This window comes from Cibotium barometz, chromosome 41, assembly GCF_041138505.1.
Source record: "Cibotium barometz isolate CiBa-2024 chromosome 41, ASM4113850v1, whole genome shotgun sequence".
Classification (NCBI taxonomy): domain Eukaryota; kingdom Viridiplantae; phylum Streptophyta; class Polypodiopsida; order Cyatheales; family Cibotiaceae; genus Cibotium; species Cibotium barometz.
Window position 1 is genome coordinate 30,566,232 of NC_141086.1, and position 13,338 is coordinate 30,579,569.

The 13,338-nt window shown below is 38.3% G+C and overlaps 1 protein-coding gene across 1 annotated transcript; it reads left to right on the forward strand.

Moving 5' to 3' along the window:
- The first annotated feature begins 3,463 nt into the window (after nt 1-3,463).
- On the forward strand, nt 3,464-6,650 carry LOC147614855 (uncharacterized). Its single transcript, XM_086779993.1, has 2 exons — nt 3,464-3,989; nt 5,158-6,650. Exons 1-2 carry the CDS (start codon nt 3,464-3,466, stop codon nt 6,648-6,650), a joined length of 2,019 nt encoding a protein of 672 aa, XP_086636119.1.
- The last annotated feature ends 6,688 nt before the right edge of the window (nt 6,651-13,338 follow it).

A 13,338-nucleotide genomic window follows, 5' to 3' on the forward strand; every position in this document is an offset into this window, starting at 1 on the left:
GACCTTCCTATCACTAAGAAGGGGTGGGACATCATTTATGTAGTGGTTGATCGGTTGACAAAAGCTACCCATTTTGTGCCAACAAAAGTGAAGTTTTTGGCATCTATGGTTGCACATCAATTAATGGAGAGTGTGTTTTGCATACATGGTATGCCACAACAAATTGTGAGTGACTGAGATGTCAAGTTCATGGGCACATTTTGGCGTACATTGTTTGAGAGCATGGGCAACCAATTGACTCCAAGTATGGCCTATCACACGGAAACCGATGGTCAAACCAAAAGGGTGAACAAGTGGCTTGAGACTTACTTGAGACATTATTGCTATGAGACACAACATGCATGGGATGAATGGTTGCATTTTGGCGGAGTTTGCTTACAATACCACATACCATGTGAGTATTGGAATGTCGCCTTTTGAGGCTATGTATGGGTACAAGAAGGTGCATGTGCTAATTGTAGCATTCAAGAATGATGATGTGAATCCCAATGCAAAGGATGAGGTGGAAAGAATGCAAGTTCTTTTGCAAATATGCAAGGAGAACATCAAGAAGGACAATAAGATGTAAAAGTGAATGTGGCTTTGGCATGGGCATGGGCATGGGCACATATTAATGTAGTGTGGGCTTTGGCATGGGCATGGGCACATATTAATGTAGTGTGAACCCAATGTCTACTATAACTGCCAATATTGGCCATCACTAATCATTCCATAATCATGATACTTTTTCACTAATACAATTACAAGCTTCCATAGCTTTTCTTGGTGCAATCCACCCTTGCTGTGCTTCAAGTAAACAAGCACACACTATTCTCCCTCCTTACCTCTCGCAGATGCACTCCCAAAACAAACATTGGTCCTCCAAATCCTCCTCTTTTATTTCACATGTTGTAGTAGCTGTTAGAAGATCCTATATGCTGTGTGAAAACTTAAGTCATTTACAATGTAACACAGTTGAAATCCTTTGCCCACATTTATTATGCTATTTGTAATATGCTACCTTGGGTTATACACATGACAAGCCATGGTGACCCAATCTAATGTTCTTCGAGTGTGGTCGAATCATATCCATGCATGTTGTAGGTCCCCATATCCAGTCTATCGTATTCAATTCACCAAATGTAACCCAGAAGGGGATCCAATGTGGACATCTCGAAAACAAAGCACTTCTCACCTGCAGAGCCTTGTCCTAGGAACCTGCTTCCATGGAAAAAGCCGTAAGTGCACTCTCGTTTCAGCTTCAAAAGTGCATCTAAGCCAAAGGTCTCCTTGAAGGCCCGTGTTGGACTGTAGTTATTGACCTTCGGAACCTAATAATGAAATTGTTCAGGTTTCACACTTTACTTATCCAGATAATTATAACATATTTACAAAAACATAATTGTCTAACCAAATTAATTTACCAGAGCTGTCTTCCACCAACGGTCCCATCTCCTCTGCAATGTTCATGAACTCTTGTTCCCCAATGAAATGTGAGGAACCACCTTCTTGCACTAGCGTTGCCAAGCCTATACGACCTTGATCATGTTTGTCAAGCCTTCACAAATGTCCATTTGGCTAGCTTGGATTAATTAGAAGCATATAATAAGACCTTGATCAAGGTATGACTTGGAAGCCACAAAGCATGTCAAAAAAACCCTTATGGTAGAAAAACTGAGGGAACTTTAGTTTGCCATCATCATTCCCTTAGATTTGTACAATGATGATTGTATGAAGTGGGCTTGAAAATCCTGTGGGTCTGCTCCATGGTCAAGTTGGATTATAACTTGAGTCTTTGATTGTGGATGGAATTTTTGAATTCAAAGTTAAATAATGGTCATTGGTCAAGCTTTTAAGGATCAAGTCTTTGAATGTTACAAGAATAAAATGAAAAGTTGGAGCAAAAGGGGAGGTGGGGTGGGTGTGTAGTGTGTAGTGGAGCTAAACGCTCAGATAGTTACCGTTAGTTAAATGCTTTCATAGCTACCCTAGGCAGACGGGAAAGAACACGATGAATCCGATTAGTGATGGATACAAAGTGGCACGAGCATGTTAAGTAGCAAGCAGTGGCAATCTTGTGAATAGTGAAGTGATATTATTGAATACACTTACAACATACAGAGAGGATATGGTAATGTTTAGGCATGATTTGAGATAAGGGGGGGAAGTGTGAATGGAATGATGGAATGATGACATATTTATTTAATCACTAGGTCGTTGAAAAGTGGATTAGGGAGCGTGCTTAATTAGGACATGAGAGGAGGTTATGACAAACCGACCAGGGAGGGGTTTTTAAAAAAGGGGGTGGTCGGTCCGGCGAAGGGAAGCCTCTAAAGGGAATGTTTTTTTTGTGTGTGTGGTCACTGGTCGGTGTTACGTTTTTTAATTTTCGTTCCTTTTCGGATCGCAGGTGTCCTCACGCGGGCACGTGCAAAAAATGCCCTCCAGCTGGCACGTGGAGCGGGACCCGCACCCCTCGCACCGTCTGACGTGGCGGCGGCTAGTCAACACGCTAGCTTGAGTCCACCCTGGCCCCGCTTAAGATTTTGTTTTTTTGAACCAATTGTTTTTTTCCAGAATTCCGCTGTTTTGGGGAAAAATAAAAATTTTCTAAGGCTCCCGCCGCGTTGAAAAAAAATCTCAGGCTGGAATATATTTTAATCGATCGGATTTTCTCATTCTTTAGATACCTATATATTTTCTACAAAATTTCAGCACAAAAATACTCATATATTTTAATCGATCGGATTTTCTTATTTTTCCCCACAAAAACGAATTTTACTCGTCAATTCTCAATCACAAAAATAAATAAAGAGTAGAATTATATATATATATATTTAAAAAGACTGAAAGCTACACTATAATTAGTTAAGCTTCTTTATAAAAAGCTTTTTTGTAAAATCATATTCATTAAATTTCAAGCACAAAAATCAAAAAAAGCGCAGAACTCCTAAATTCTCAAGCACAAAATAAATAAAGCGTAGCTTCGCCCCCCTTTTTTTTCGCCGCGTCAGAAATAAAATAGTTGAAAAAAATCCAAGCTCGCTGTGTTTTCAAATTTCCCCCCCTTAAGGAAAAAAAAAATTCCCCCCCTTGGCGGAAATATTTTATAATTTTCTATAACATAAATATTTTAGTAAATCGAATTTCTCTCAATTTTTTCCCTTCGGAAAAAAGAAATTTCAAGCGCGTATCACGCTGACACGTGCGAAAAGGACCCATTTCACCAGGAGGGCTTTATATTCGATGGAAAACATGCATGGATAGATCGTCAGGCTCGTGTTCTTTTGTTTTGTACCTGGGACCTGAAAGCACACAGAAATACACACAAAGCAGTTTAGCCTTAATCCTCTTCATAAACCTTCATAATCCTCTTCATAAACCCTCATAAAAGGCCCAAAAAAGCAAGCCCAATTCGCATTAGCACCTTAATTTCTCTCCTTAGTGATTAATTCTGATTATGTGCCCTTTATCTAAGCTTAAAATGAGCGATAATCAGTCGCCACCACCAGTGTCTCCGCCATCGCCTACTCTTGATCAATCACCAAAAGATATCCCTGCTCTTATGCTAAGCTTTGCTATGCAAGAAGACATAATGGTAGCAGCCCTCACACACATTGTTTCTGGCAAATCAAGCGAGCTTGATTTGCTTGATTTGCCTGCTGATTCTCTTCCACCCCTATCCTCAAATGAGTATATGCAGCCTCCTCTCAGCCTGCCTCATTATATTGCGCCAGGCCAGTCGAAGAGACCAAGAGAGCATGACCAAATACAGCTTAATCCTCAGCAGTTTTACTCTAATCCTCCTTTGGGCTCCACTAATCAGCCAATCCTCTCTAATTCTACCTTCTCTTGGCCTCCAGCATTAACAGTGAGCAGCCTTGATGCTGCTAAGCAGCATGCTACTTCTGGAGCAGACTTCAGAGACTTTGCTAGGACTACTTCTGCTGAAGGCTCTCTGAACCTATTGCAGCAGCATAATGATCAGTTGCAACAAGCGTCATCACATGGTAAGCGACTGTGACCATGAAAACACAATCTAATTTTTGCGTAATTTAATTTATCACGCTAAATTTGCATTAGCTTGTCATACCTTAAATAGGAATTATATACTATGGCTTATAAAATTGATCACTTCTTGCATGGCTATCATAATGTGGGTTACGTTTTGATCACTTCTCGCATGGCTATAATGTCATTGATTACTATCTGCATGGCAATTATCATGAGCAATATGGTCTCTCTCTCTCTCTCTCTCTCTCTCTCTGTGTCTGGCTCAAGACCTTCATGGTCTCCATGGTTTGTATTTGTCTCATAGGCCATCTTGGCCTTTCGTAGACGTTAATATCAATTTCTTTCCAATTCTGCGCTCCTGTGCTTGCTGGCATAGCAATTGAGAAGAAAAATTCTAGAGAGAGGTAATTCAATATTGAGATATTTTTGAATATAAAAATTCTCCTAATATCTAAAGTATATTTACTTGAAACAGAAGTTCAAAATAGCATTAGGTTTCTTCGCGAGAGATCTCGTGTTCATGTCCCATTTTCTATTGCACTAATTCAGTGCCATCATATGGATCATGTCATGTCATGAGCAAGAGATCATCTGTTCAAGTCCCATTCACTGCATTTCTATGTCGTCGATCATATGGATCATATGTGACCTGCTGGCGTGGCCATGACATTAAAAGAATCATCAGTCCTGTCTGTCTGTCTGTCTGTCTGTCTGTCTATCTGTCAGTCATGCAAATGAACATCCATAACTTATCATATAGCCTTCTTAAGCCTAAGGATAGTATGCATTGCATTCATCAGTGTGAAGATTAGAGTTAATTGCATCATCATCATCAGTCCTCTCTCTCTCTCTATCTCTCACACACACACACACTCATGCAAATCAAATCCATAACTTATTATATAACCTTTTTAAGCCTAGTAAGGTTAATATGCATTGCATGCATCAGTATGAACATTAGAGTAATTTAACTGCAGCATATTCCTCTCTCTCTCTCTCTCTCTCACACACACACACACACTCATGCAAATCAACATCCATAACTAATTATATAACCTTTTTAAGCCTAGTAAGGTTAATATGCATTGCATGCATCAGTATGAAGATTAGAGTAAACTGCAGCATATTCCTAATGGTCCTTTTTATTTGCTTAATGTTAAGCAGATATGGAGGTAGAGAGGCTGCTTCAAGAGATTTCAAGCACAACAGAATGGACTCCGAGGGTGATTCAAAGCGTACGAAGGTTAGAGCGACTAGCAGCAGCCACTAATCAAGGATACAGTGCTGCACAAGAAGCACCAAGGAGGAAGAAGTTCAGGGGGGTGAGGCAGAGGCCATGGGGGAAGTGGGCAGCCGAGATAAGGGACCCTAAGAAGGCAGCAAGGGTGTGGCTGGGAACCTTTGAAACGGCAGAGGATGCAGCCAAGGCATATGACAGAGCTGCGTATAGATTCAGAGGGGCGAGAGCTAGGCTCAATTTTCCTGATGAAATCAATTGGGGGAGTGATCATGATACTGATCAGCAAGCTGCTGCAGGAGCAGGAGCAGGAGCAGGAGCAGCAGCTCATGATACTGATCAGCAAGCTGCTGCAGGAGCAGGAGCAGGAGCAGGAGCAGCAGCTCATGATCAAGATGAACAGAAGAGCCCAGATTCTTCAGAAAGCAATAGTATCGATCAATCACCTCGTAGCTATCAGCCCCTTATCGATCCATTAATTAATCATGATTACTCATTAATTAACCCTCGTTTCAGATTAACCCCTCCTCCTCCTCACCACCCTTTCCACCACCAACGCTTACACAACCTCATGCTTCTATCTCAACCTCCCACCACCCTAAACCCTTCATTAGATCAAATCTTAGCCTTAAACCCCTCATTAGCTCCAACACCAGCTTACTTAGCCGCATTAACCGCCCCCTCGTTACCTCAAACACCAGCTAATACAGCATCAGCAACCTACTCATTACCTCAAACACCAGCTAATACAGCATCATTAACCTCAGTAACCTACTCATTACCTCAAACACCAGCTAATACAGCATCATTAACCTACTCATTACCTCAAACACCAGCTAATACAGCATCATTAACCTACTCATTACCTCAGACACCAGCTACATTAGCGTCATTATCCCCCGCATCACCTCAAACACCGGCTAGCTTAGCCTCATCTGCATCTTCATTATCCCAAACACCAGCTAGCTTAGCTTCATCACCTCAATTACCACTCAGCTCACTATCCTTAACCACTTCAACAGCTCAAACAGAATCCTTCCACCCGTTAAACTCAGACATTTCAATGGATCAGTATGATCATACACCACCTTTAGCCTGCACACAAACATCAGAATTATTTACTACAAATCCAATAACTCGTTACATGCCAAGCTATCCCATGGCTGATGAGTTCTTGTGTCCAGACAACCTAGATAATCTCCAAGATATCATGGAGTTATCAAACTCTATGTCAACCAGTGATGCTCTCATCCCTTTTACATTAACACATGACAGCATAGACCAATGGAATTTATTTGAGCAGCAGCTTTGGACATCAAGCCCTCATAGCAATCCTCACAGTACAGATGATAACTTTTTGGAAATCTGCACTACAATGGGCACTTCACCAAATTGGTGCAACTACACATCTGGCTTATAATTGCATATAGTTGAAATTCAATATATAGAGGATAAAACATAATCTACAAGGGCCCTAATTGGGCACATCAATTTTGTACAAGTTTACGGTGATGTAATTGATTCAAGGCCTAATGGTTGTCCTCAATTTTGTGCATATTTAATTTGGTTTAAGCTGATACATTTGAATCCCTAAATAGTTTTTTTCCCCTTGTGTGTGTGTGTGTGTGTGTGGGGGGGGGGGGGGGGGGGGGCGGGGGGGGGGACAAAGTGTAATGTATTTTTGTGAATGATAGATAGTTCCAACTCTTAATTGCTCCTAACCGACCGGCCAACTGATAATCATTGTATTTGTCCACCTTGAAATCATTAGCTTACGATTTTCATAAAAAAATGAGGATTAATTCTAAGAATCTAGTGTGTGCCTTATCCATGGAACCAGCCCCCAAAAATAAAAATAAAAAAAAATCCAACCGTTGGCTTTGGAGCGTTGAAATTCACACACCTTATATGTAACGGCCGTTAAAAACGTTTAGTTGGTTGTTGGCATTCTTTTTTTTAGAGAAGACTCTACAAATTATATTAAAAGTAGGAAGGGAATCAAAGCTTTTTTTCGAGAAGCTTAAATTTAAACACAAGACAATCAGCCATAAACAATACAATCCACAACTAAACAATTCCACTAAGTCCAGTATATAGTGAGTTAGTTCAGTGTTAGTTTGAAGTATATAGTGGGTTTGTTGAAATGTGTAATGTAAAATGAATGGGTTATTTGGTTGAGTGTGTGAAAGCACCCTAGATCCCTGACCCCACTGCGCAATGAATTTGGGGGTGCTAGCAGCGGAAGTAGTACTTCTTGCGCGGGGCAGGGTCCCACACTCGGGGCCTCACTCACGGATATTCAGACAAGAGACTAATCCATCGGTTCTTCCAAAACCGAACTCTGAAAAACTTCCCTTGCTCGAAAAGCACGGGCGATTCCCCATCTAGGCCCATGGGTTAGCCAACCGCCCAACCACTGTAGTGATGGGATCCTATAAGGAATTTGGTTAGGTTTTTCTCGGGTACCAAGGAAAAGAGTTCCCAGGCCCCCTAGCCGGATATTCATGCAAACATAAAACTAGTCACACCACTTACACACCCAATATGAACTTGTCTTTTTCACAGATTCAACAATCTTTAAAACAATCATTTAATGAAACCATAGTGTTACTGATCATAATCCTCTAATTATCCAGTTGAATCCTAATTTCCAATTCATTCCTTAATCGGTGTACTTAGGGCATCATTGGCAACCAGAACGCTCACCACCTGTTCACTCAGGGGCCTTTTCAATAGTTCCTAGCTCATAGTACCCAGCAATATAATCACATAAAAATATCCAGATGGAATCTCCGTTGAAGATCAGCAAGATCAACCAACAAATCCATATAAAAGAGCCATGGACTCATCCGTTGAGGACCAGCAAGGTCAATCAACCAGATCCATGCATGAATTCAGAAAACCACTCTTACTCCTTATTCTAATATCTTCCCCAACATACTTGTGGGTATCTTCGGCGACCCAGAGCCCGAGCACCGTATGGTCAGCACCCTCTAGGATCCTTCGTAGGTCACCTAGCGCTTCACTCATAGGCCGCTTCCTTGGTCCCTCATCCGCTATACCGGAAGCTCACCATTTAAATCAAACCGAGGCTGGTCAAGACCTCGGCCAACCTTGCTACGCGAGACGTCCTCCGATGACTTTCCATCAGCAGTTGCAACTTTAACAGATAGGTCTCTACGACCTCATTCACAAGACTGTCAAAATGCTTCTCCAGCATTCTTGACATAAAACAGTTATTTAAAAACAGATTTCACATACAAATACAGTTCCAACAATATTTCCATCTTTTCTCATTACTCCACATCCTTTCACATTAGTCCCCATCTTTTCTCATCTTCCCACAATTTTATTTTCTTCATCGATCCCTATCACATCACATCATTCCCACATCAAATCATATCCAACCGCATCATCCACGCATCAGTCCACATCATCTATACATCCATCCACATCATCCACATCAATTCACATCATCCATACATCTATCCACATCATCCACATCAATTCACATCATCCATACATCCATCTACACCAATCCATATTATCCACACATCAATCCACATCATTCATACATCCATCTATACTAATCCACATTATCCACACATCAATCCACATCATCCACATCATCCATACATCCATCTACATCAATCCACATTATCCACACATCAATCCACATCATCCATACATCTATCTACATCAATCCACATCATCCACATCAATCCACATCATCCATACATCCATTTACATCAATCCACATTATCCACACATCAATCCACATCATCCATACATCCATCTACATCAATCCACATTATCCACACATCAATCCACATCATCCACATCAATCCACATCATCCATACATCCATCTACATCAATCCACATTATCCATACATCCATCTACATCAATCCACGTTATCCACACATCAATCCACATCATCCACATCAATCCACATCATCCATACATCCATACATCCATCTACATCAATCCACATTATCCACACATCAATCCACATCATTTCATAAGTATTCCCATTCTCTTCTAATCACATCTTTTTCTATCTCATCACTTATTTCCTCATTTATCCTCATAAGAACTCATCCACTTGCATCTACCCATATATCTCATCACTTCACATCATTAACATCTATCCATCGCATCTATTCACATTCATTTCACATCACATCTCATTCATTCACATGCTAACACATTCATTCACGTCCCTTATCATTCATTCACATCCTGATTCACATCACATCACATCCATTCACATCCCTTATCATTCATTCACATCCTAATTCATATGCTATCACATTCATTCACATCCCTTATCATTCATTCACATCCTGATTCACATGCTATCACATTCATTCACATCCTATATCATTCATTCACATCCCTTATCATTCATTCACATCCCGATTCACATGCTATCACATTCATTCACATCCCTTATCATTCATTCACATTTATCTGATTTGCCCCCCATCTCATCACACCTATTTACCTCTCATTCTCATCACTTCTATTCCCATCACATCCATTCTCTATTCATTCTCATCTATCTGATTCATATCACATTTCGTCACATTTATCTACCTCTCATTCTCATTACTTCTATTCTCATCACATCCATTCTCTGTTCTTCTCATCTATCTGATTCATATCACATATCATCACATCTATCTACCTCTCATTCTCATTATTAATATAAAGATTCTTTACACATCTATTTATGCATAAGAACAACTTCAGTGGGAAATAACACTTTTATAAAAATTCGTTTATGCATCTATTAATGCATAAATTCAATTTTAAGGAGAATAACACTTTCGAAATAAAAATAAACCTTTTATGCATCTTTCTATGCATAAATTCAACTTTAATGAGAATAACTCTTTTGAAATAAAACTAAATTTCTTTATGCATCTTTCTATGCATAAAATCAAAATTGATAAGAATAACTCTTTTGAAATAAAAATAAATTTCTTTATGCATCTTTCTATGAATAAAATCAAAATTGATGAGAATAACTCTTTTGAAATAAAAATAAATTTCTTTATGCATCTTTCTATGTATAAAATTCAAATTGATGAGAATAACTCTTTTGAAATAGAAATAAATTTCTTTATGCAACTTTCTATGCATAAAATCAAAATTGATGAGAATAACTCTTTTGAAATAGAAATAAATTTCTTTATGCATCTTTCTATGCATAAAATCAAAATTGATGAGAATAACTCTATTGAAATAAAAATAAATTTCTTTATGCATCTTTCTATGAAAATCAAAATTTGATGAAAGTAACGCTTTTATAATGATAAAAATTCTTTTATGCATCTATTTATGCATAAATTTAATTTTAATGAAAGTAACACTTTTATAATAATAATAAAAATCTTTTATGCATCTATTTATGTATAATTTTTTTTTTGATGAAAGCAACACTTGTATAATCAAAATATTCCCAATATGCATCTTTCTATGCATAGAATTTAATTCTAATGAAAATAACACTTTTATAATAAAAATATTTCTAATAAGCATTTTTTATGCATAGAATAAAAATAACACTTTTAGAATACACAAGCAGTGGGCATTACTCTTTTTGAATAATAAATGATAAAACTTATTTCACAAAATTTAAGAAAATTTTGCCATAACCTCCTTTGTATGGCTGACCATTTTTCAATTTTTTCTACCCTCAAGTTACTTAAAAATTATCCCCAAATGGTTTAAAGCATTCTAAACTAATCAAATTCCACTTTCAAAGGAGAAATAATATGAAAAGTTTAATTCCAACAATTAGATTACTTACCTAGGATAAAGAAAGGCTGAATTTAAGAAGAAGAGAGGGGGAAAGCCTTTCCAGCAAGGCATAGCATCATTTTACATTTTAAAACAAAATAAAAATAAAAAAACCATTAAAAGAAATAAGAAAAAGTAAGATTTCTAACTTACATGAATTTCTAGGAGCTTTCCTTTGGCTTGATGGTTTGAGGTATCTACTCTTGTTTGCAACAAGAGTGGCCACCAATTCTTTAGAAGAGGGAATGGTCAAAAACTAATGAATTATTAAGAAATTCACAGTTTTTGACTGAGGGGGGAGGAGAGTAACAGTGCATAAAACACTATTAACCATTTACAAAGGGGGATGCTTCATTTATAGGAAAAAGTGAGCCCCTAACAAAGAAAACTGATTCTAGAATTTTCCAGATCAGTTTGGTCAATTTTTTACCATTTTTAGGTCAGTTTAGCTTGCTTTTTGGATCTAGTTGAAGAAGCAGGAGAGAGGAGAGATGAAAATATCTCATTATTTGTGAGTTTAAAACTCACCCACACATGTGAAATAGGCACCTCCTTCATGAGGAGAATTCCCCCACACTGAGGTGTCAAAAATGTATTATTTCTTTAAATATCTCTTCTTTTTTAACTAATATCCTTGTCCTTAGTCAACTCTTCATCTTATGTGAGTATTTGCTCATTTTTGGGAGGATTTTCTTTATTTCTTCAATTTATCTCCTCCCTACATTTGGATGAATCCAATTGGCCCCTTAGAACCTTAATTTAATTTTTTTTGAAAATCTGGACCCTTAAGGTCTTATGAACAGATTATAATTAATTTCTAATGCACCTTCTGAAAATTTTTTTGAACTTGTATTTCGGGGAAATTTATTTCAATAAGAAGAGATATTTTTCCATCCAAAAATAGCTAAAAATTGAATAACCTCTCTCTAGAATATTTTCTTTCTCTAGGCCAAAACAGGGTAAAATAGGATCTTTCTTTTATTTTAGAGATGGTGTGTGAGTTTTGACCAAAAGAGTGAAAAAGGAGTTGCCACAAGGATGATGATGTGTAAAGTTAGAAAGAGTATATCATTGTATTGTTCATTGTGAATGCAATAGTGCAATAGAACTTGTGTTGAGTGTGTAATTTTTCTCTCTCTTATGGAGTTCTGAGCAACTCAACATCTAAAAAAGTGCCTTATCAAGATCGAGAAAAAAAGATAAGGTTTCATGGCCATTGCTTTTCAAAAAAAACAGTCTAAGGGTTTGACACTTTCAAAAGTGTAATAAGCTAATATTCACATGCTTTGTAACATGTATGCTTAATTTCTATTGCCTGTGTGAAATGGATTTGTATCCCTTCACAACCCTGAAATAATGCAAAAAGGAAGCAGTGGATACTTTGGTGTATCGGGTCCGCTGCGTGCTGTCTTTGGCCAAATGTTTGTATTTTTTTCTAAGGGTTTGACACTTTCAAAAGTGTAATAAGCTAATATTCACATGCTTTGTAACATGTATGCTTAATTTATATTGCCTATGTGAAATGGATTTGTATCCCTTCACAACCCTAAAATAATGGACAATTATTGGCATTGCAAAAAGGAAGTAGTGGATACTTTGGTGTATTGGGTCCGCTGCCTGTCTTTGGCCAAATGTTTGTATTTTTTTCTCTCACCTAGATTGTATAAGGGTTCCCTACCCAAGACCACGAAGAGCCTTAAAAAAAAGGATTGTAAATTGCAACTCACCCATGTTATGAGGGTCCTCTACCCGAGCCTCGGGAGCTCAAAAGGAATGTAATTGTGGTGTGCGTTGAGTTGTGCATGCAGAGACGTCGCACTTTATGGGTTGGTTCCTTTTCCTAGACACGTGGGTGTCCTAAAAGCACTTGGGTGGTTCTGCCCGAGCAACTTGGTGCTCAAAACGGACTTGAGGTGTCTAGGTTGGCTAGATACACGCACATACACTTATTGAACACTCCAATTTGCATTGAGGGGGAGTGTTGAGATTGGCAATGCCAAATTGTTGGGGGTGAGAAGTGAGTTGATAAAATTGATTGGAGGGATTTTATGCACACACCCAAGTTAACATTGAGGAGGGGTGTTGAAATGTGCAATGTAAAAGGAATGGGTTATTTGGTTGAGTGTGTGAAAGCACCCTAGAAGTGCAAGATATTGTGGCAAGATAATAATGCCACATGTAATATTGAATGGTGTGTGAGTGTTGACCAAAAGAGTGGAAAAGGAGTTGCCACATGAATGATGATGTGTAAAGTGGAATAAGGTTAGAAAGCCTATATCATTGTATGGTTCATTGTGAATG